The sequence below is a fragment of the Palaemon carinicauda genome, chromosome 5 (genome assembly GCF_036898095.1).
Source record: "Palaemon carinicauda isolate YSFRI2023 chromosome 5, ASM3689809v2, whole genome shotgun sequence".
NCBI lineage: Eukaryota > Metazoa > Arthropoda > Malacostraca > Decapoda > Palaemonidae > Palaemon > Palaemon carinicauda.
The window spans coordinates 103,332,653-103,357,652 of record NC_090729.1 but is presented as its reverse complement, the minus strand read 5'-3'; the positions used below and the strand labels follow the sequence as shown (position 1 = coordinate 103,357,652).

The following is a 25,000-nucleotide window of genomic DNA, read 5'->3' as shown; positions in this document are numbered from 1 at the left end:
ATATATATATAAATCTATATATGTATAGTATATATATATATATATATATATATATATATATTTACACATATATACATATATACATACACACACATATATATATATATATATATATATATATACAGTATGTATATATACAGACATATATATATATATATATATATATATATATATATGTATATAAATGTGTGTACATATGCATATAAATATTTATATATATATTAATAATATATATATATATATATGTATATATATATATATATATATATATATATATATATATATATATATGTATATATATACATATATATATATTCCTACTTATATATATATATATATATATATATATATATATATATATATGATAAATTTTGCACATTTAGACGTGTTTTTCATATTCAAATAAGCCATAAATATTTGATACATTAATGTCTGGATTCTCTTAATGACCTCCGGATTAGAGCCCCAGGCGAAATCACACAAAGAAAAGAGCTTGTTACCGGCTGGGAGTCGAACCCTGGTCCGGCAAACTTGTATAGACAGTGGCTACCACTTGGCTACAAAGAAATATATGGCTTATTTGAACACACACACATATATATATATATATATATATATATATATATACATATATACATTTATATATATGTATATATAAAAATATGTATACATATATATATATATATATATATATATATATATATATATATATATATATATATATATATATGTGTGTGTGTGTGTGTGTGTATGTGTGGGTGAGTGTGTGTGTGCGTGTGAGTGAGTTTGTATACCAAAATAGGAAATAGGAAAGTAACGCTTTTTATGTTAAAAGCAGTGTAACTGGCGCATGGAAAGAGTCCAACACAGACAAACAGTCGAAAAATTAAGTGTCCGGCTGCATTACTAGTAATAATCAAGAAAATATACACACTGAAAGTAGAAAGAATCCTAAATATAAATATCTTATGTCATGGAACCAAGTTTCTACCATCGTGTCAATATAATATATACATTCTTTTATCATAGCTTTTAAATGATCTCAGAAAGCTTGGTTAATTCATTATGTTTCAGCTTCGTTCCTCAGAGTGACTTATAATCAGTTTTGTTGATATACCAAAATTTTAATTCTGTTAACGTTTTATTCTTAAAAAGTTTCTCATGTCATTTGCATTTTAAAAACAATCAACGTGATACTATCCTATTTCTTAGCTATTACCAGCCGTAACATTGTGAAGAATAATTGTCTTTATAGGCTGAGTAGACCTTTCTCTTATTTTATTTCTAGAGAGAGAGAGAGAGAGAGAGAGAGAGAGAGAGAGAGAGAGAGAGAGAGAGAGAGAGAGAGAGTATTGTATAATTTAAGAACTCTCTTTTTAAAGCAATGTTCAAACTAAGTTTTGTAGAAAGGTCATTGGAATGATTCTATATATTTAATTTTATTGCTACGTTCATTTACATACTGAAAATATGATCCAGACGTTGAAGGCATTATAGCTTATCTTACAGCACTTTATTTCTTCCAAATTCCGTTACACCTATCAAGATTTCTGTATTTTCCTTAACTGATGCTCAAATTGAAGCTTATATTTTGCACAAACTTTAGAAGAAAAGTAGATATTGTGATATTCCTTATAACGCTCTAGACTACTTATCTGTCGTATCGCTTTCAGTTTTGCAAAACTTGGTGGACTCGATATAGAACCAAAATATTAAGATTGTTTATTATGGTAATGAGTAGGACACTGTATTAAGTAAGCTTGCTTCCATGAAAATATAACATGCAGTGTTCATTTCAATTTCATCTCTACAGACGAATGTAGCAGCATCCAGGACTGTGATGTCAATGCCCAGTGTCTTTATGAAAGTGTCAGCCGCCGTTACAAGTGCCAATGCAATACTGGATTTGAAGGAGATGGTCGCACTTGCACCCCCGAACATTGTAAGTAAATAATACTGCAACCAAATTGTGTGCTTTTCTGGCAAAGACGAACTGCATACCCCGTCAAGTATTGTATGTGATAGATTAATTCCGGCAGTGAAGTGTGCAATTTTGTTAATAGTGCAGTAACCTCTATTAAATATCTGAAATGATATAAAAATAATAAATTAATCATGAAACGGTGCTCCTTTTTCTACCACACAGCTGCCAGCTGTAACATCGTCAACAATTGTCACAATTTTGCTGACTGCATCTATGATAGCTATGGACTGAGGTACCGGTGCCAATGCCGCGCTGGCTATGAAGGTGATGGTACCTTCTGTAATCCCACTCAGGTAAAGACCGAGATTGAAAATCTATTACCTTCTCGGGTTAAGACGATAAGTATTTGAAGACTGGAGCTTAAAGTAATATTGTATAAACTTTCTTTCTCATGAAATAAAGAGAATGAGTGAAATTTGAATGCAAATTCATGCAATTTGTTTGTCAAAGGACTGTTATAGAACTGTATGCTAGACTTTCCCTGTATGGTGTTACATTAAAATAAAATGTTTCGTAACGTAAACTTGTATAAACTGTCTCTAAAAACTTTGATTTGCTAGTCAACATTTCTTTTGGTATCATAATTTTGGTTTTAGACACATATAATAATAATAATAATAATAATAATGATAATAATAATAATAATAATAATAATGCCATTTTATCTTAGCTAGAGATTATTCTTTTATGCAGGTCGGATGCAACGTCATTTACAACTGTGGAGACAATGCTGAATGTGCCTATGACCTGTCCGCCTCTGGGTATCGTTGCAAGTGCCGAGAGGTAAGTCTCGGCAACGAAGCAAAATCCCTAGGAAACGAGGATTCAGAGTTAACACTCTCGTGCAACCTTTTTCCAACCCTTATTTTAGTATCATTGATGTAATTTATCTGTCTGAGTTCCATAAAGACTCAATATTTATCAGGGAAGAACACATCCACGCAACAGTATTATCTGTGTTTGAAAATATGAAAATTTATTACTTTACAACAAATTTACTGAATGGTGTTTAAAGTTGGAAACCAAAGTTAATATCCTTTGGGTGTGTTTTAGGGCTTCTCCGGGGATGGTTTCTTCTGCCGTTCATCGAGATCCTGCCAGGAAGACCTTTCGCTCTGTCATCCACAAGCTTCATGCCAGAGCGACGTTCTTTCTCCTTTCGGTGTGTCTTGTAAGTGCCTGGATGGTTTCACCGGGGACGGCTTCACATGTCAGGGTGAGATTTGCTTTTTGTTCTTCCTTATAGATACGTCTCTAGAGTCACATGCCGTATTTGAAAATGCAAACGTTAATAATTTGAAAAGTTTAGTATCTAAAGCCTGAAAGGATGCTACTGAATATACGTGCTTGCTTTTCCATTCTTTGAAAACAAATTAGATAAAAGGTCATTGCTGATAACACATCAGCAGTAATGTGACTTGTTGTTTTAGATAATAATCATAAAAAAAAATTATGACACATTCATTTTGTATTATGTAATTGAAAGTTGATGGTACGACTCTATGCTAAGGTACATGAATCCATATTGGGTTTATTATAGATATATTTTTAAGTTAAAACAAAAGAAATGGTCATCAAAATGTAATACATAAAGATCACAAAATTCCTTTATCGCATTACAACAAACATAATGTGAATGTATTGCTATCCTTGTATTCATAAGTCTTTCTCTAAATGTAAGTTGGACGTCTTCTGAGAATCCTCTTTTCTTCCAACAGAAGCTCCTGATCATGAGAAATATCTGTTGCTGATCAATCAAGGTCTTTCTGTACTTCGTATGCCTTCGAATCCTGAAGGTGGTGGAGGATTTCCTATTCATGTAGAACCCTTCATGACAGCTGTTGGTAAGTTATCTTGTTTGTGGGCGATACAGTAAATTTAAGAGAATTTTATTTGTCTTTTTCTTTGCAGAATAGAAATGATCAAATACGTATCCGAGAAAAACTAGCAGTAATTAATTACGGAATCTTCTGTCTTGCAATAGATGTTTGGTTTTTTCAGAGAGAGAGAGAGAGAGAGAGAGAGAGAGAGAGAGAGAGAGAGAGAGAGAGAGAGAGAGAGAGAGAGAGGGCTTTAATAATGGTCTTCAATACACACATCACTTAAAGGTTCAAATGCCGTCTATAGAACATATAAGATTAAGATTATAGCAGAGGGCGGATATGTACTGTATGCTGCTTGAACATATAAAGTGTTCCCCTTTTTCATATGTTTTACTTTTCACTAATGTTGGGAATTCTCAAGATATCTACTTAATTTATTAAAAATCATATCAAATGTGAATTATGGTACAAGAAAGAACAGATTTTATATGATATCAAATGTATGAAACCAGTTTCATTTTATTGGTGGCAAAAGTGCCAAGTTCAGCGTGCATGTCTCAAGTAGTGTGATCATTTTGTTTGCGTTGTGATAGTAGTTTACTGTCATTATTCCGCAAGTTTTATTATCTTTATGGATGATGATAACTGGCTGAGTTGTCTGAAATAGTATTAGTTCTTGTTGTTAATTTACAGAAATGTAAACAGACGACTCAATTTCCTTGCACAACAAAAGTAAATTGGTTTAGTTTACATATTCTTTACTTAGAATTTTGGAATTGGCAATACATGGAAAATGTAGGCCACATTTGTGTCCACACTCATGTACAGGAATACAGAAACAATAACTGTTGAGGTTACAAGCTTTGCTTTATGGATTGCTTTTAGTGATTGTAAATCAAAATAACTAACTGTTTTCGAGTCAATATTCTTGCCTTTAGTAATTATGAAAATTTACTCATATTTTATCATTCACAATTCTATTAGATTTTAGTAATCGTTCGAGGGAGAAAACCCGTTTAAATGTGGATTCTATTGGGCCGAACGGAGATCATTTCCAGTTTTTAGTAATTAAAATCAGTTCTGAATAACACTCTATTGCTATTTACGATTCCGACAACCACAATTTACCTTTAATGTAATTACCTCCTCCTAGGAGGTAAAATCGAGTCGGTTTATCTATTTATTTGCCTGTGTTTCTTTGTGTGTGTGGACAGGATTACGTATGTCAAAAGTACTCGACGGATTTTGACGAAATTTTCACCACAGACAGATCCCAGGTCATGGATGACCCCATTGAAGATTGTAGATGATCCGGATCTGGGTCCGATTTCTAGATCCCGATAGGACTTTTTCGCAATTTTAAGATAAAATCAAAACAAATTGAAGGAAATTGACGAAATTTCCACCACAGATAGATCTTAGGCTATGGCCGACTCCATTAACCTTTGGCGGAGGTCAGAAATCTCTGATTGCTTTTGTTCTATTATAAATTATGGGAATAAATTTACTTCATATTTGATAGAGAAGCTAAGTTTTTACTTTGGCTGTAATGTTCCTGTTATATTTTCAGACTGGTTTAGGTAATGCATTAGATATCTTGACGCTAATCACCTTTAAACTTTTACAGATAATCCAATTGTTTTTCAGACTCGTTCTATTTTGATCTTTCATAATACATTTAAAAGTTTTCATTGAGAGCTGAAATGTCAATATCCACTGTTTATTGAGTTATTTTGAGGAAACAGAATATCATTATATCTCTATCTTTATATTTCAAAATCCTTTATTCTAACGTCACATTTAACCCCGAAATCCATAGAATTTCTAAGTATTACATTTTTGCATCCTCCCTATCATCTAAAATGCTGTGTCTCTATATACTGTAGTTAAAACGAAAGTGAAAACGTTCATGAATAACAAAGCTTAAGTATAGCGTTTTTTACGTTCCTAACAGTAATAATTTTGGGACTACAACTTTAACTTTTATGATCAACCAAATTAACAATGAATGAAATAATCTTAACTATATCATTGCCTCAAGCGTTTCACAACATCATCTTTAAAAAATTGTTGTTTCTAAGAGAGAGAGAGAGAGAGAGAGAGAGAGAGAGAGAGAGAGAGAGAGAGAGAGAGAGAGAGAGAGAGAGAGAGAGAGAGAGAGAGATTAACTGACTGATGAAATCTTGCAGGCGCGGACGTTGATTGTCTTGCTGGACGGTACTACTGGACTGACGTCAGATCTTCCTCCATTCGATCATCCAAGTATGACGGCAGAGAGAGGAAGCCAGTAATTTCTGGAGGTAAAACACCTTGAAAATTTCTTTTTCATAATAAAAAAAAAATCGTTACACGTGATTCGTAAGCAAGGTATATATAGGTACATTTTTCACAGATTTATTTCATAATTCCTATCTCAACTGCTACAAATATGCAAATATCAATGAGAGTTTTTCACGGAACGTTTGAGCATTTTGAGTTATTTACATTTCATTTTATTTTCCTTTTTTTAGTCTCTTTTTCCACGCCGGCCCCGTTCCTTCCTTTTGTGCCATTTTATAAGCAGCTATTTTGTTGAAGTTTTCTTCGATAAATTTTTTCTTATAGTTTGATACTACCCCTAGAGAGTTATTGGGTCCCTTGACTGGCGAGACAGTACTGTATTGGATCCCTCTCTCTCTGGTTACGGCTTATTCTGTCTTTGCCTACACATACACCAAATAATCTAGCATATTCTTTCCACATTTTCCTCTGTCTTCATACACCTGACAATACTGAGATTACCAAACAATTCTTCACTCAAGGGATTATCTACTGCCTTGTAATTGTTCAGTGGTTACTTTCCTCCTGGTAAGGATAGAAGAGACTCTTTAGCTATGGTGAGCAGCTCTTCTAGGAGAAGGTCACTCCAAAATCAAACCATTGTTCTCTAGTCTTGGGTAGTGCCATAGCCTCTGTACCATGGCCTTCCCCTAGAGGGTACACTCAGGTAAGCTGTTCTATCTTATTTACCTTCCTCTTGTTTTTTAAGCTTTTATAGAGTGGCAAATGGAAGAGTGGTAGAAAGGGCGTTAATGGATTATGTATTGATAACTAAAAGAATGTTTGGAAGATTGAAGGACGTGCACGTGTTTAAGGGTATGGCTAACGGTATGTCTAATAATTTTTTGGTGGAAGGAAAATTAGTTGTAGCAAAAGAGTTGGGGGAATAGAGTAGTTGGATGTAAAAGGGAGCTAGTGAGGGTTGAAGAGCTAATAAAAACGGGGGTAAAAAGTAAATATCAAGAAAGGTTGAAAATGGCATATGACGAAGTGAAAGTAAGAGAAACTGGTAATTTAGAGGAGGAGTGGAAGTTAGTAAAAGAAAATTTTGTTGGGATTGCAAGTGATGTGTGTGGCAAGAAGTTTTTTGGAGGCAGCATGAGGAAGGGCAGTGAATGGTGGAATGAAGGAGTGAAGGTAAAAGTGGAAGAGAAAAAGAGGGCTTTTGAAGAATGGCTGCAGAGTAATAGTGTAGAGAAGTATGAAAGATATAGAGAGAAAAATGTGGAAGTTAAGCAAGGTAAGTGAGGGAAAGAGGGCAGCTGACCTGAGGTGAGGTCAGGGATTGGGTCATTCATATGAAGAGAATAAGAAGAAATTTTGGAAAGTGAAGAGAGTAAGGAAGGCTGGTTCAAGAATTGAAGAGACAGTGAAAGATGGAAATGGAAGGTTGTTAAAAGGAGAGGAGGCAAGGAAAAGGTGGGCGGAATATTTTGAAAGTTTACTAAATGTTGAGAATAATAGGGAGGCAGATATAATTGCTGTTGCAGGTGTTGATGTGACAGTGATGGGAGATGAGAATGAAAGAGAGATTACAAGAGAGGAAGTGAGGAGAGCACTAGATGAAACGAGAGTAAGAAAAGCATCTGGTATGGATGGTGTGAGAGCTGAGATGTTGAAGGAAGGTGGTGTGACTGTACTTGAATGGTTGATGAGATTGTTTAATATGTGTTTTGTGTTGTCAATAGTACCAGTAGATTGGGTTTGTGCGTGTATTGTACCACTATATAAGGGTAAGGGAGATATGCATGAGTTGTAATTCAAGGGCCATTAGTTTGTTGAGTGTGGTGCGAAAAGTGTATGGTAGAGTAATGATTAATAGGATTAAGGATAAAACAGAGAATGCAATCTTAGAAGTACAGGGTGGTTTTAGAAGAGGTAGGGGTTGTATGAATCAGATATTTACAGTTAGGCAGAAATGCGAGAAATATTTAGCAAAAGGTAAGGAGGTGTATGTTGCGTTTATGGATCTGGAGAAAGCATATGATAGACTTGATAGGGAAGCAATGTGGAATGTGATGAGGTTATATGGAGTTGGTGGAAGGTTGTTGCAAGCAGTGAAAAGTTTCTACAAAGGTAATAAAGCATGTGTTAGGATAGGAAATGAAGTGAGCGATTGGTTTCCGGTGAGAATGGGGCTGAGACAGGGATATATGATGACGCCGTGATTGTTTAACTTGTATGTTGGTGGAGTGGTGAGAGAGGTGAATGTTCGAGTGCTTGGACGAGGATTGAAACTGGTAGACGAGAATGACCATGAATGGGAGGTAAATCAGTTGTTGTTTGCGGATAATACCGTACTGGTTGCAGACACAGAAGAGAAGCTTGGCCGATTAGTGACAGAATTTGGAAGGGTGTGTGAGAGAAGGAAGTTGAGAGTTAATGTGGGTAAGAGTAAGGTTATGAGATGTACGAGAAGGGAAGGTGGTGCGAGGTTGAATGTCATGTTGAATGGAGAGTTACTTGAGGAGGTGGATCAGTTTAAATACTTGGGGTCTGTTGTTGCAGCAAATGGTGGAGTGGAAGCAGATGTACGTCAGAGAGTGAATGAAGGATGCAAAGTGTTGGGGGCAGTTAAGGGAGTAGTAAAAAATAGAGGGTTGGGGATGAATGTAAAGAGAGTTCTGTATGAGAAAGTGATTGTACCAACTGTGATGTATGGATCGGAGTTATGGGGAATGAAAGTGACGGAGAGACTGAAATTGAATGTGTTTAAGATGAAATGTCTAAGGAGTATGGCTGGTGTATCTCGAGTAGATAGGGTTAGGAACGAAGTAGTGAGGGTGAGAGCGGGTGTAGGAAATGAGTTAACAGCTAGAGTGGATATGAATGTGTTGAGGTGGTTTGGCCATGTTGAGAGAATGGAAAATGGCTCTCTGCTAAAGAAGGTGATGAATGCAAGAGTTGATGGGAGAAGTAAAAGAGGAAGGCCAAGGTTTGGGTGGATGGATGGAGTGAAGGAAGCTCTGGATGATAGGAGGATAGATGTAAGAGAGGCAAGAGAGCGTGCTAGAAATAGGAATGAATGGCGAGCGATTGTGACACAGTTCCGGTAAGTCCTTCTGCTTCCTACGGTTCCCTGGATGACCGCGGAGGTAGCAGCAGTAGGGGATTCAGTGTTATGAAGCTTCATCTATGGTGGATAACGGGGGAGGGTGGGCTGTGGCACCCCTAGCAGTACCAGCCGAACTCGGTTGAGTCCCTTGTCAGGCTGGGAGGAACGTAGAGAGGAGAGGTCCCCTTTTCTGTTTCATTTGTTTGATGTCGACTACCCCCCAAAATTTGGGGAAGTGCCTTGGTATATGTATGTATATGAAAGACCTAATTTAATGTTGTTACTGCTCTTAAAATATTTCATTTTGATTGTATTTCTTGTTTTGTAATGTATTAATTTCCTTGTTTCTTTTCCCTACTGGGCTATTTTTCCCTGTTAGAGTTATTAGGCTTATAGCATCTTGCTTTTCCACCCAGGGTTGTAGTTTATCTTTTAATAATAATAATAATGATAACTTGCAAAGAAAAATGTAATATAAAGTCCTATTGTCATTATGTATTTCCTTAATTCAGCAGGAAAAATTGGATCACCTGAGGATGTAGCTGTTGATTGGGTGGCAGGTAATGTTTACTGGACGGACTCTGAAAACGATGTAGTGGCTGTTTCTTCCATAGAAAAAGGAGAACTTCGCACAGTCATCAAGGGAGATTTGGTTAATCCTCGAGGCATTGCTGTGCATCCAGGTCGCGGGTATGTATAATGGTCTTTCCTGTATACTGCAGATGAACAGGATTAGTTTTTCCATATTATTTCAATTCTGTACTGATTATCACGGGGCACAGAGCAGCAGGTCGCTAATCCCTAGAATTCTTTCACCTTATTCGAAGATCCAGTACTTAATCTTATGAAAAATGTCATTTGAAGAGCCTACCTCCCCTCAATGGAATTAACCATTATCTTTGACTGCGGTTTTGTGGCACTGAACACTAATGTTCTGAGCTATTCTTATTGCTATGGCAGTGTTATCTACAGTAGGTGTACGACTTACTACTTTAGTGGTTCTTACACAAAAATATGAATCCGAATGCTGAAAGTATGTGGAATTGGGAAGCAAAAACCTCCATGACAGCATATGGTTCTTGAGAAGAGTCACTGGATGGGTTAGAACTATATAGATGATAAAATGCAAGTAAAAGCTATGCAAGTGACTCATAAGTTCCTCGTTAGTTTCTTTGGTCGTTGCAACTTCACCATCCTTGTGAGCTAAGGATAGGGGTTTGGGCAAGCCTATAGGTCTATCTTCTGAGTCATCAGCAGCCATTGCCTGGTCCTCCTTGATCCTTGCTTGGGCGGAGAGAGGGCTTGGGCGCTGATCATATGTATATATGGTCGGTTTTTAAGGTATTGTCTTGCTTGATAGGCGATGTCACTGACCCTTGCCTCTGACATTCATGAACGGCTTTTAAACATTTAAACCTTTAAGGCTGCGTCCACACATGCAGTGGTTTAACATCTGCAAGCAGTAGTAGGCTGAAGATTAAATTGGAAATAAGCTGATTATAAAGTAACCTTTTACCCCAGCCTCTTCAGCTTTCTGTGTGATCAATTTGATTGGAATTATCCCGCTCCTACCTGCACATGCTGAATCACCATCTAGTTGGAGGCAGCCTTGAAGTGCAAGAGTACGCAAATCAGGAAGGAATGTTATGATGAACCAGCAGAAAGGAGACCAAGGGCTATTGACTAACAATGACTTGTATCAAATGAGAGACTAACTCTGGGTTGTATCCATCCTTGTCTAGACAGTTTAAGTAAAGGAAGACTGATATTTTAACTTATATGACTATAAGAATAGAAAAATATAAATCAAACATTTCTGGTAGATATGGTGACCTAATAGCTGAAATTAAGGAAGAGAATGGTTTGCAGAGCATGTAACAAAAGCCCTTGAAAACTAGGTCAAATAGTTTCAAAGAAATGCCACTGTAAAAGGTTTTGGGCGAGATAGAAAAGATGTATTAAATCATCATTATTAGCCAAACTACAACCCTGGTTGGATAAACAGGATGCTACTAGCCCAAGGGATCCAACAAGGAAAGCAGCCCAATGCAGAAGGGGAATAGAGAAATAAAAAGTAAACTGTTTATGATAAGTATTAAAAAAAGTATGTAATATCTTAGGATCAGTAATTACGTTAAAATAGACCAATCACATACAAACTAAGAAACAATACTTATGTCAACATGTTCAACAGAAAAGTCTTTAACAAGTTTGAACTACGGCAGTTCCCCCGATTCAACAAACAAAGTCGGATGATCAATCCACGACTGGAATAAAACTTCTAGAATACCATGTAGTATTGACCCTTATGATGAAGTCAAGACTGTTAGAATTAACTACATATTCAGTACTACATATAGGATAGTACAGTCTAGGAAAATGTGAATGCAAAAGGTGGTCAGATATATGATAAAATTTTGTGCAGCATACACAAAGGACTAACTGAGCGACATTTTCAGAAATTGATATCACCAGGAATAAGGAAGTTACTACCCTGTAAGTTTCTATCCAACTAAATGAGATGAGAGTCAGCAGCTGAAGACCAGACATAAGAACAATGATAAAAACATGGTAAAAGAAAGACAAAACATTTCTTCAGGATGGATTGATCACCAAAATCATAAGACTCTCAATTTGCTAATGGTTTGTGCGATTGAAGTAGAAACAGATCTGAGGTGTTTTTAAGAGTAAATTCACAATCAAGAATCACACCTAGAATTTTAGATGAGTTGTATATTGTTGAATAGACATTCAATGAAAATATCTAGATCTTGAGGAACAAAGAGAGTAGTATCATCTGCATATGCACTTGCTTGTTATTCAGGCTAAACCCAATATGCATATAAAGGTATTTCTGTTCAGCACTGATAAGTGGCATCACATGCTCAAAGGTCTTTATAAAATCCAAACTGAAAGTTACAGAACAGATGTTTACCATCAGCACACCTATTTAGACGTTTTGCACAAAGACATGGCCTGTGCTTAAAGTCACTAATAGTTAGTGATTTTTAATTTAGTTAAATAATCAACACTAGATGAAGCACTCAGACGAGTTCTTACCCTATCCAGAAGTAGCCACATCATATATAGAGGAGGCCTCAGCACGCTATGAATGCTGAGTCTACTTAAATCGATGAAATATCTCTCAATGGAAGATTTAACATTCCAGTGATGTAGCCCACCCATAATTCCTCTAAATCTTGGATGAATAGAATTTTTATCAACCGCATGTAAAATTAGATCCACTGTCCAGAGGGCTCTGGTACAGACACTCAAAAACTTGAGCTAATATTGGAGTTGCGGAAATTCGGTGGTAATCAACAGGGGAAGATCTACCACAAACACATTTACCTAATGAAGTAACATTACAAATTCTTCCTCAAGTGCAAAAAGAACCTCGGCTTGCTAACTTGCGAACAAAGAACAGAAAACGTAAGAGCTAAGAAATTAGTTTTCTTCATTTAAAACAAAAGAAAAATATAACTCAGCTTACACTTCAGTTTTATAGTTTCACGGGACCGAAACTAGTTAGTTTAGCTTCAAGAATTCAGGAATGAGGATGAACAAGTTTCTCATTACTCTGGTTACTGTCAAAGTTTAATGATGCGTTTTTACATACCGTAGGTATCGGATATGCTAAATTTAGAAAAGGATGAGCCATTGCCATAAATATCAAAAGAAAACAGTATGGTTAATAAGAAGCTTTTAAAAATGTATTTTCCTCACAAGAGTATGGCAAAGACTGTTCGTTGATATCATTTCTTGGGAAGGGAAGATATAAGAAAAGGGTAGTATGAAAGATATTGTGTTGATTGAAGAAAGTAATAAGGAATTATAATGAAAATAAAGGCAAATGAATATTAGATGACCAGGAAATATAAAAGAAAAAAGAAATAAAACGCTAATCAAGATTGGATAAGCCTTGGGGGTAATAAATGAAAATGAAACTATATTAAGGATGAAAACACATTCATTTTACTCAAATAACCTTAACGAGAATCCTCAAACAACGTGGAATATTCTTGGAAGGCGATTTTTTTTTTTTCACAAAATGCCTAGGTGATGTATGATGCCAATTTTGGTAATAAGGAAATTGTCTGATCTGTTAATAGTAGATTAATTGACTACATAGAATTTTATGCTATGCAGATATTGCATTGATATTAGCCTTTTATTACTTCTTTTCGATATATTTTTTGTTTTTTATATCAGAGTTGTTATGTATTCTCCTTTCCATGCAATTACTCCTACTTCATAAGCACTCATCTCATTTTTATTGTCTGATGTGATTGTTTTCTCTTCACTTTTGATAAAATAATCCCCATCACAAGGAAACGGTTTTTACCGACATGTTCTACTATTTTTTGAAAGCAAGAATTCAGAAAATGAAAACAAATCAATGAGATGACATGGACAGTGGACGAAAAATATGAGCTAATGAGAAAGTGCTAATTAGGAGTTGTAATACTAAGAAACTTGCGTGGAAGATGTTTAAAACATTGTTAGAAGGAAACGTAAAAGCAAGAGTAATTAAGTGAGAACTAATGAAAATCTTTTTGCTCGCGAGAAATTGGTTCATCTTTCTTGAATCTGATACACCGTTATTCAAAAATTTCATTTGGAATCACCATTTTTCTCCATGCAATGAAAAAAGTAGTTTTCAGAATAACATTTAACCAAGACAGGCTACAAGGCTACCCGGTTGCTAAACAAACGTTTTAGCAATGATTTCATAGTGGCCGGAATAGTATAATGAAAAACAAACATTTTAGAAAAAGCAGGAGCATAATCTTTGGAAATTTGTAGAATCACGAATAAACGGCACAGGAAGTTATGTAGTGAAATTGGAATGGAGTAGCAAAAAACAAGGATGAAGAGGTTGAAAAGTGGATTGTCTCATGCAAACTGGTTCAAGGGGTGACTTGAAGGGGAAAGGAATAATATAAATATGCATGAATCGAAGGAAGCAATAAGTGGACGGAGTTCGAAAGTTAGAGCATATATAGAGGGATACAAATGTTAAAAAGAAAAGTAGAGGCCCCTGTGCTGGTATGAGGAAACAGATGAATGGAAAATTATGGCATGATAAGGAGTCCCCCCTGCAGCTGGTCTTATATTTTGAGCATGAGAATTGACACCAAGACTAAGGATTGTTTTGTCCAAAATGTTTTATTTTGATTTGTGTATAACAGATTGTAAAGTCTTCTGTGTCTTTGCTTTTTTTTTGCTATTCATAAAAGGAAATAACATTTCGTCAGTCAAAAATAAAACTCTATAAGAAACCTACTATACTGGAATCATTCTTTGCTTATTGTTTCAATCAGACTATTCCGATAATGAATTGACTCTAAAGAAAGCAATGCAAGAATGAAAGGACTTAATGCCTTGGATTTGCAGTCTTTTATTCTGGAGCGACTGGAATCGAGAAGGGGCGAAGATCGAGGTGTCTGGTCTTGATGGATCCGGAAGGCGAACTCTGGTCGAAACAGACATCATGCTGCCAAATTCCCTCGTGATTGATTATGACCTCGACAACTTATGTTGGGCTGATGCAGGAACTCACAAAATCGGTAAGGGGCCAAATTGTTGCTTTTTAATTTGTGTCATCTAAAACTGTAAGAGAGTTCAAAGATTTTACCTTTATTTCTTTTATATGTGTGATTTTAATGATAGATATACAACTGCTGACTCTAATTTTCTTCTTTGATTATATAAATGGTAAAAAAAGAGTAAATACTCTTTACCTTAAATTTCCTCAATGGACGTAATCTATCAAGAAAGTGTGGATTTCTAAGCAAGCTATTATGAAGTTCTACTGTTTGGAGAACCTAATATATAATTGATATGTTTGATATGTACCTTGCTTATCCTGGGTATCATAATTTGTTTTTTTTTTTATCGAAATTTTCGGCTTAAAGGGAAAATAAAAAGTATCTTTATTTTTAAACTTTTGATATAGAAAAGAAAATACTTTTCACTAACAAATAATGTAATCGTTATTGGTTTTCACCATTTACGCCCACTTCAAGTTTCAGAGATATTCTAGAGTAGTATTTTTTCCATTATAGGAATATATACAAGAATAGAGAAGACATGTTTGCTAATTACTTGGCTTTTTGTTCATCAAGATTTTGAGTAATATGATCTTATAGATTTTGACTTTTTATTTAAGGCTAAAATTTTGATAAAAGAATAAAGTTATGATAACTAGGATAAACAATGTTCACATCATTTCCAGTTTGTCGCATAAATTTCATGATTTGAGAACAGGTTGTGGAACAATTTCCTTTCTTCAGACAAATTTCTCATCATGGTACGGTTTTGAATAACTCAAAATTCAAGTGAGACATTGCAGTACCGTCAAGGGAACTCACTCACTGTAGTCCTCTTTGGAATGATGGCCATAAATGCTATTGCAAAATGAATACCGTAATTAAGTTGAATGACTGATCCAATGTTAAAACTCTAATTCAAATCGAATTTCATCAGATTTAAGCTTAATTTGATCTGATTATACCATCACTTGGATTAAATGGTATCCCATTTATTTAGGTGCTCGCCATTGCCCTCAACGTATCACATTATTCGATATTCACAATTCCTTTTAAGTAACTTATTCCTATATTTGCATATATTATTTCTAATTATTACTTGCAGTCAAATACAAATATCCTGTCGTCTTTGGTGGCCCATTGTAACTCCCAATATCTATAGATTCGAGAATTTCAGTTATAGGAAACGTGAATATTTCTGCCAACAGATGGCACAGTGAAAAGTTTGGTCGTTATGGTGGAGGACGAGGGGGCGGGTACTTGTTAGAGCTGTGATGGTGGGAGAATCCGGGAAAATTATGTAGAGACGTAAATTTAATGTAATTTCATACATTCCCAATTCTACCATTATAATGATTCCAATTTATAATTATGTGGTATATATATTTTTTGTTATTTGCTATACCATTCTTGCGAAGAAGTTGTTCACAAAAACGACCGATTTTTAATTAGTTTGGCAATGAATTTTGTGCCGACTGAAATATCATATGTAATCACAAGCTAAGAGTCTCTCTCTCTCTCTCTCTCTCTCTCTCTCTCTCTCTCTCTCTCTCTCTCTCTCTCTGTAGCCTCCCTGATACAAACTGGAATTGTAAAAACACAATACCCCTCAATGTGGTAATACATAGAACAAATTTCCATTGGATTAAGTAAATACTTAATATTGTAAACGAATTTAATAATAAGCTAGAGAAGATCATAAAAACTCTCTAAATGTTTAAAATAATTCGCTCTAACCAAGAGCAAAATAATGAAGTCTCCACGGATGGCCTAATAAGTCTCAGACATCCAAAATCCAGGCCTTCTCTCTCTCTCTCTCTCTCTCTCTCTCTCTCTCTCTCTCTCTCTCTCTCTCTCTCTCTCTCTCTCTCTCTCTCTCATATATGTTGACTTACGTAATGCAATGATGATAAACGAAACCTCTGGAATGAGAGAGCCGACGGACAGAGAGAAGTAATGTAATGGGGAACTCTATACCTTAGGACACTTAACATCCCAGCACACTAACAGGTTACAACTTTTACACTGTTTTCCTTGAGAATCACTATGCGTTTCCTAGGGTCATATTATAATCTAAATCAATACAACTGTGAAATTATAGAATATCTTATCAACCATTTTATTAATACTAACCTCCTATACATATTTGCTTGTTAATTATGAAAGAACAACTGGAACCAGACCTTAGCCAGTGGGAACTTAGAATCAACATGTGATCCAAACCATGGTTGCAATTAAAGCAATATTGCATTTTGTATAAGTGAATGCAGACATCCCGATTGGCATGATGCTCAACCAGGCTAGTTGACGTTGTTGTTCGAAAGCGATGCATTATAGAAAATTTGTCTCATTTTTATTACCATGTAGTCAATAATGAAGACAGAGAGCACTTAAAGATTCTTCCATGCAAATATTCTAAGCATTGTGTTTATGGTGCCAAATATTCTCTTACCCATTGTTAACCGTATCTTCAGAGAATACACTCGAGACCAAAGGACAATGAATACATCAAACCTGATTTTACGTCATTTAACCTAAGGGACGATATAAAGTAATATGAAGATGACGTCTTGTAATTGCTCTCAGATGATTGACTACCAATATGAACGTTAAGTCTTACCCAAAATACTTGCTCATATATGGTGAATTGTGGCACACCAATTGTTGATATGCCTTGTAAGGAAAATGATATTAGATTCATAATTGTGTATGAGTAAGGTTTTACTCAAAAACTTTCCTCTTAGAATATTATTTCAAATAACACAACAAATGGTCCTATACCACGTAATTATGATTTGGAATCATTGCCGAAAAAAATATGATCCTGAAGAATAGATACTAAATTACTTTCAAACAAAATGTCTCCCCCTAGCAGCTCCAACACCTACTATGCCCTCCCCCATTCTACGCTATTAGAATCATACTCTTCATATATATATATATATATATATATATATATATATATATATATATATATATATATATATATATATATATACATATATATACACACACACATATATATATATATATATATATACACACACACACACACACATATATATATATATATATATATATATATATATATATATATATATATATATATGAACTTATATCACAAGCACACGTGATTTCAATCAATGTAAATATCACCCACGAATGGCATTTAATACCGTATTCTATCTTGGGAATATATATCCACTTGGAATTCATTTTATGGTAACAGCTTCTGGCCGGGTGGGGATTCGAACCACCACCTGTACGGCTGGAAACCATGCTGGCAGGGACCCTACCGACTGAGCTATCAAGAGAGACTAAAAGCTTATGACAAGTCCCCCTACATATTCCTGTCGAATTCAGGAATCTGTTCAGAGACTTGAAATAAACCCATCTCCACCATGATAGCTAAATCGTGAGTTTGTAACACGTGGTTATTTTAATGAACATATATCACAAGCACACGTGATTTTAATTAATGTAAATATCATCCAGCCGTATAGGTGGTGGTTCGAATCCCCACCCGGCCAGAAGCTGTTACCATAAAATGAATTCCAAGTGGATATATATTCCCAAGATAGAATTCGGTATTAAATGCCATTCGTGGGTGATATTTACATTAATTAAAATCACGTGTGCTTGTGATATATGTTCATTAAAATAACCACGTGTTACAAACTCACGATTTAGCTATCATGGTGGAGATGGGTTTATTTCAAGTCTCTGAACAGATTCCTGAATTCGACAGGAATATGTAGGGGGACTTGTCATATACTTTTAGTCTCTCTTGATAGCTCAGTCGGTAGGGTCCCTGCCAGCATGGTTTCCAGCCGTACAGGTGGTGGTTCGAATCCCCACCCGGCCAGAAGCTGTTACCATAAAATGAATTCCAAGTGGATATATATTCCCAAGATAGAATTCGGTATTAAATGCCATTTGTGGGTGATATTTACATATATATATATATATATATATATATATATATATATATATATAGAGAGAGAGAGAGAGAGAGAGAGAGAGAGAGAGAGAGAGAGAGAGAGAGAGAGAGAGAGAGAGTACTCCTAGCTTGTGTTTACGAAAGATTTTTCAGTCGGGAGAAAATACATTACTAAACTGGATAAAAGATCGACCATCTTTGTCAACAGGTTGTTCGCATCATTATAATGATAGAATTAGGGAAGTATGAGATTATATTGGATTCATGTTCATTCATAATTTTTCCTGCTTCCCCCACCATCACACCTATTACAGGTTTAACAAGTACTCGCCCCCACCACCTGTTGTAGTCCGCTCTAATAACCAAACTCTTCAACACGTGAAATTCTCAAATCTATAAATATTGGGGGTTACACTGGGTTGTAATGGAGACGCCAGGACTTTTGTATTTGACCGTAAATGAATATGTTTACTTAATTTTTATGTTTATAATCAATTTTCAGCTTCTTAAACGAATGTTAAGTTCTTCTGCTTTGTTCTTAAAATTATTTACATTGCTAATGCATAAAACTATTTTAAATGTTTTCCTTTTATTGTTTGATTTAATCATAGCATACCATGATGTATATGAATTGTATTTCTATGGAGATATTTCTTAATTTTTGATTTTGTTTTTATTGTGTCGTACCACTTGTGTTGTAGCCTTATATGTTTTACTTCACCTCTGAAGATATAAAGTACTAGGCCTGGTACAGTCTTGTAATCTAATAACTTGTAGATAGAAAAATATGTTTTAGGAATCGTTTTGAATTAAAAATGTTTCGTTCACTTGCAATAAGTGTTTCTTTTTTTACGGGAAATAGTCGGTACTTTTAAACAAATTTCCATTCTACAAACTAAGTATATACAATTATCTAATCGATCTAGCACTCAAGGCACAACAATATAGACACAAGAACTTGACAAGTGTACTGATCCTTGGTCTTCCTAACGCCGATATCTAAGTCTTCAGATGTAAAACGAATTATGGAATATACAGACAAGACTAAATTCTCTACAAGAACACCATGAAGACAAAAAGGATAAAACACCGTTAATATACATTGCAATTCAAAATCATTAATGAGTATATTTTTAGATTTTGTCAGTTCAGCGTAAGCGTGCAATATCAGCACGCACACACATACACTTATGCACACATAGACACACACACACTTTCACACACACACACACACACACACATATATATATATATATATATATATATATATATATATATAAATTTTTGGTAACATATTAAATTGCCAAATTCCAAGTTTTCAGGCTCCTTACTCTTGAACTTGATGGGCTAGCCAATAAACTGATTAGCGATTTCAGACATACGAGGTTGGGTACTACTCAACTAGTACTGAATATCTACTTATAGTTAATTCCTCCCAAGAGAGGAAGTGAAGGGAGCACTAGATGATACGAGAGCAGGAAAAGCACCTGTTATGGATCATGTGAAGCAGAGTTGTTTAAAGAAGTGGATGTGACTGTACTGTAATGGTTGATGTGATTGTTTAATATATGTTTTATGTTGTCAATGGTGCCAGTGGACTGGGTGTGTACGTTTATTGTTCCACTATACAAAGGTAAGGGAGATGTGCATGCTTGTTGTAATTCTACGGGTTTTAGTTTGTTGAGGGAGGTGGGGAAAGTGTATTGTAGAGTGCTATTCAATAGGATTGAGGATAAAATAGAGGATGCAATTTTAAAAGTGCAGGGTGGTTCCAGAAAAGGTAGGGGATGTATGAATCAGATCTTTATAGTTGAGCAGTTATGTGATAAATATTTAGCAAACGGTAAGTAGGTATATGTTGCATTTATGGATCTGGAGAAAGCTCATAATCGAGTTGATAGGGAAGCGATGTGGAATGTGATAAGGTTTTATGGTGTTGATGAAAAGTTGTTGCAAGCAGTGAAGAGTTTATACATAGGCAGTAAAGTGTATGTTAGTATAGGAAATGAAGTGAATGAGTGGTTTCCAGTGAAAGTGGGGATGGGACAGGGATGTGTGGTGTTGCCATGGTTGTTCAATTTGTTTGATGATTGAGCTGTAAGTTAGGGGAATGCTCGAGTACTTGGTTAAGGATTGAAAATGATAGATGAGAGGGATCATGAGTGGGAAATGAATCAGTTGTAGTTTGCGGAGGATACTGTATTGGTTACAGATTTGCAGGAGAAGCTGTGTCAATTAGTGACAGAGTTTGGAAGGGTGTGTAAGAGAAGGGAGTTATGTGTTAATGTGGGTAAGAGTGAGGTTATGTGATGCACGAGAAGGAAGGCAGTGCTAGCTTGAATGTCAGGTTGAATGGAGAGTAACTTGAGGATATAGATCAGTTTAAGTACTTGGGTTCTGTTTTTGCTACAAATGGTGGAGTGGAGGCAGATGTACATTAGAGAGTGAATGAAGGATGTAAAGTGTTGGGGAAAGAGAATTGAGTGGTGAAAAATATAGGGTAAGGAATAAATGTAAAAAGAGTTCTGTATGAGAAAGACATTGTACTAACTGTAGTGTATGGGTCGGATTTGTGGGCAATGAAAGTGATGAAGAGACAGAAAGTGAATGTGTTCAAGATGAAATGTCTAAGGAGTATGGCTGGTGTATTTCGACTGGATACGTTTAGGGACGAAGTAGTGAGGGTGAGACTGGTTGTGAGAAATGAATTAACTGCTAGAGTGGATATGAATATCTTGAGGTGATTTGGCCATATAGAGAGGTCAGAAAAAAGCCGTCTGCTAAAAGAGGTGATAGATGCAAGGATTGCTAGGAAAAGTACGAGAAGAAGACCAAGGTATGGGTGGATAGATGGAGTGAAGAAAGCTCTAATGATAGAAGGATAGATGTATGAGAGGCAAGAGAGCGTGCTAGAAATAAGAAGGAATGGTGACCGATTGTGACGCAGTTCCGATAGGCCCTGCTACTTCCTCTGGTTGCCTTGGTGACTGCTGAGGTAGTCGGGGATTCAGCATATTAAGCTTCATTTGTGATGGATAATGTGGGAGGGTGGGCTGTTGCACCCAAACAGTACCAACAAAACTCTGCTGAATCCCTTCTTAGGCTGGGAGAAGCAAAGAGAAGTCCTCTCGTGTTCTTTTTTTATGTTGGCTACTCCACAAAAGTGGGGAAATTGCCTTGGTGGATGGATTGATAGACTTTTACGAGGCCAAGGATTCGAACCTTAGCTGGACATAAGTACTTATAATGAAAGTATTTTTCCTATGGGAACCGAAAGTAGGGGAGTAACCATATGGAGCTCCATTTGTGGTGAAAAGCAGGAGGGCATGGTAAGAAGAAAAATCCCCCTTTATTCTTTTTTTTTTTTTTTTTTTTCTATGTCGGGAGAAGTGCCATGGTAGATAATTAGAATAAACCCCCAACTTTCCTTTTCGACTCCACTTTATCCTTACCCTTCCTTTTCCTATGCATCATTACAGCTTGTAGGGTAAGTTACTTACTTCATGAATGTTATTTTTTTGTTTGTTTGCTTCCACAATTTTTTTATGGAAAATTATATAAATTTTATTCGAAATTCCCTGTTCTGCTGATGTAATAAGAAATTATAGGTTTAAATCCCGGAAGTATTTATAAACATTCGAGGTAATGTACTCGATATTGACGTATATCAATAATTCACCTCTCTCTCTCTCTCTCTCTCTCTCTCTCTCTCTCTCTCTCTCTCTCTCTCTCTCTCTCTCTCTCAATCCATCTTTGCAAAATGGTGGATAGGTGTAAGAATAGGCCAATCAAACAATTGGCAAACTAAATATTTACATATATTAATCTTCATCACTGTGATCACTACTTAGGAAAATCATCCTCATCGTCATTCTCTATGCCACTGATAATTGGACTAACACTTTCATGTATGTTAGCAGGGGACCAATACTCATCATCGTATTTTCTTGAGTGTCTTCTCGCACCTGCAATAGCAAAGATCTCAGAGTGTGCAGGTGGCAGCCGATCAACTTCGTGACCCCATTCACGAATCATACTGTCCACTTTGTACTGTGGTTTGGGACGATTCTAATTACACAAAAGCAATAGTTTGGGTCGAGTGGCATATGGTGGGTAAAGTATTTGGTAGAACTCAAAACACTTTAGAAGATCAAAGAAGATCTGCTTTTTTGGTAGTGGTGGTGGGGTAGCGACTTTCTTCTGTTAGCTGCATGTGGTAGGGAGCATTTTTAATAACCAAGACAAATGGCTTAGCTAGCACCGGGATAATCTTCGACTCCAACCAATGGATAAAATTGATGCTGTTCATTTCATCATGGTAGTCGCTACATTTATTTTTGGCTGGGTAGCACAAAAATGCTTCATCAACGAGCTCTTTTTCTGCTCCAGTTGCCACGACCTCAAAACGTTCTTTTTCTTCATGAGGCACCTGGAAACTAACTATACGTGGAACTGGTGGCAGGTTGTTTTATGTTGACCAACTCCTTGCTGTGGTGCATCCTCATAGTAAACCAAGTCTCATCAACATAGATCACTTGTCTCCTTTCTCTCCGATATTCCTTGAGTTCTTGCAAATCATTAACACACCTGTATATAACATCAACAGTTTCATTCCTTTTCTGCTGGGATATTTATAGTATAATCCATACTGTGTAGATGCCAACACTACATTCTGGAATGTTTTCTAAAGGATGATATCGGCCTTCTTTAAATCTTCCACTAATGCATTTATGTTGATAGCTTGTATGACAGAAAAAATATCATGTACCTGAAGTTGTACGGCTCTAATAGTAAAATTATCAAAATGACCTAAAGAGGCACTTTGCGTTGAAGGGGGGTGTGGCAATCTCACCAATAGTCTTACTGTGTTCTACAATTGACCACTGCACTGTCATGCCCAAGGTGTCTGCAATATGATCATATAATCTGTGAGGGAATAGAAGAGATTTTATATTAAAATCATACATAAATACTCATTATGCATAATAATACCCTAGCATACTGTGCTAGGTGCTATATATTTGTGATCCATGTGAGCAACTTGGTGAACTTGGTGGAGTAACAAAAACTTAGGTTGTGGAGGAAATGCCCCAATAAATCTTGATGAAGTCACTGGAAGAAGGGTGATGGATTGGGTTTAAGGTAAGAGACAAGCAGTTTCCTCGGCTTCTACTCCTGATGCCTGGCGGATGCTCCTATTGAAATTAGTATGGACTGGCTGGGATTGCTTACCTTATTTAGATAGGCACTGCACATCACAAGGAACTAGCTAGCCTTTGATGAATCTAGCTAATGAATACTCTATGGATTTAATGAGACCATGGAAAGAGAAAAGGACAAAATTGGCCCCAGTCCCGGGTGTAGTGGGGTACTAAGAATCTCCCGGTTTATGAATATTAAAGAAAACTGAAAATTGGTAATTGGAATGTTGACCCATGAACCAGATTGGGAAGTTGCAGGAAGTGGAGAATGAATTTATGTAATATAGTTTGGATATATTGATGCTAAGCAAAACACATTGTAAGGGGATTTGTGAGGAGATCTTAGACAAAGGCAATATATATAGCATATATAGCTATTCGGGAAGAATAGATGGAGTTGGAAGGGAAGGGGTAGGCATGATGATGACACCATGAGCAAAAAATGCTGTAACTGAGTGGAGATCTGTAAATAGCAGATTGTTACTAGCAAAATTTAAACCAAAGCAGTGCAATATGAATTTTATAGCTCATTATACACCAAAAGATTAATCCCCTGATGAAAGGAAATATGAATACTATGAAGAACTGCAGAATGTAATAGATGAGATCCTAAAGAGAGATATGAAAATTGTAATTGGTAACCTCAATGCTAAAGTTGGAAGGAATAATCAAGGTATAGAGAATGTGATGGGTGCTGACGGTCTTGGCGAAGTTTTAAATGAAAATGGAGCACTTTTATAAGTTTTTGTTGAACAAACAATCTTGTCATTGGAGTTACTCTTTTCCCACACAAGGATATCCACAAATGTACATGGACTTCCCCATGTGATAATTACAAAAATCAAATAGATAACATAGCTATTGATAAAGAGAAGAGGAGGACTCTAAGAAATGTAAGAAGCTTAAGAGGTGCAAATATTGGTAGTGAACACCAACTCCTCACTGCCACACTGAAATTAAAACTGAAAGCACCCAACAGAAATATAGATAGAATACTTAGGTTTGATACAACTTAGCTTCTGCAAGAAGAGCACAGAGAAACCTTTGCAATTTAATGTTAGGAAACAATTTGCAGTCTTAAAGACTTTAACAAACTAATAGCAGATAATTAATGAAGAATGGTATG

General features: G+C 35.9%; 1 protein-coding gene across 12 annotated transcripts in view; it reads left to right on the top strand.

Moving 5' to 3' along the window:
• Positions 1-25,000, top strand: part of LOC137641380 (nidogen-like) — a 349,006-nt gene that overhangs the window by 302,702 nt on the left and 21,304 nt on the right. For 10 of the 12 annotated variants that reach the window (XM_068373890.1, XM_068373891.1, XM_068373893.1 and 7 more), the window contains 8 exons: positions 1,814-1,942; positions 2,147-2,277; positions 2,678-2,767; positions 3,038-3,200; positions 3,703-3,828; positions 5,997-6,107; positions 9,694-9,871; positions 14,579-14,751. In XM_068373890.1, the coding sequence (XP_068229991.1) occupies positions 1,814-1,942; positions 2,147-2,277; positions 2,678-2,767; positions 3,038-3,200; positions 3,703-3,828; positions 5,997-6,107; positions 9,694-9,871; positions 14,579-14,751 (1,101 nt within the window). The remainder of the gene's footprint in view (positions 1-1,813; positions 1,943-2,146; positions 2,278-2,677; positions 2,768-3,037; positions 3,201-3,702; positions 3,829-5,996; positions 6,108-9,693; positions 9,872-14,578; positions 14,752-25,000) is intronic. The other 2 variants (XM_068373897.1, XM_068373894.1) reach the window with 1 other exon arrangement.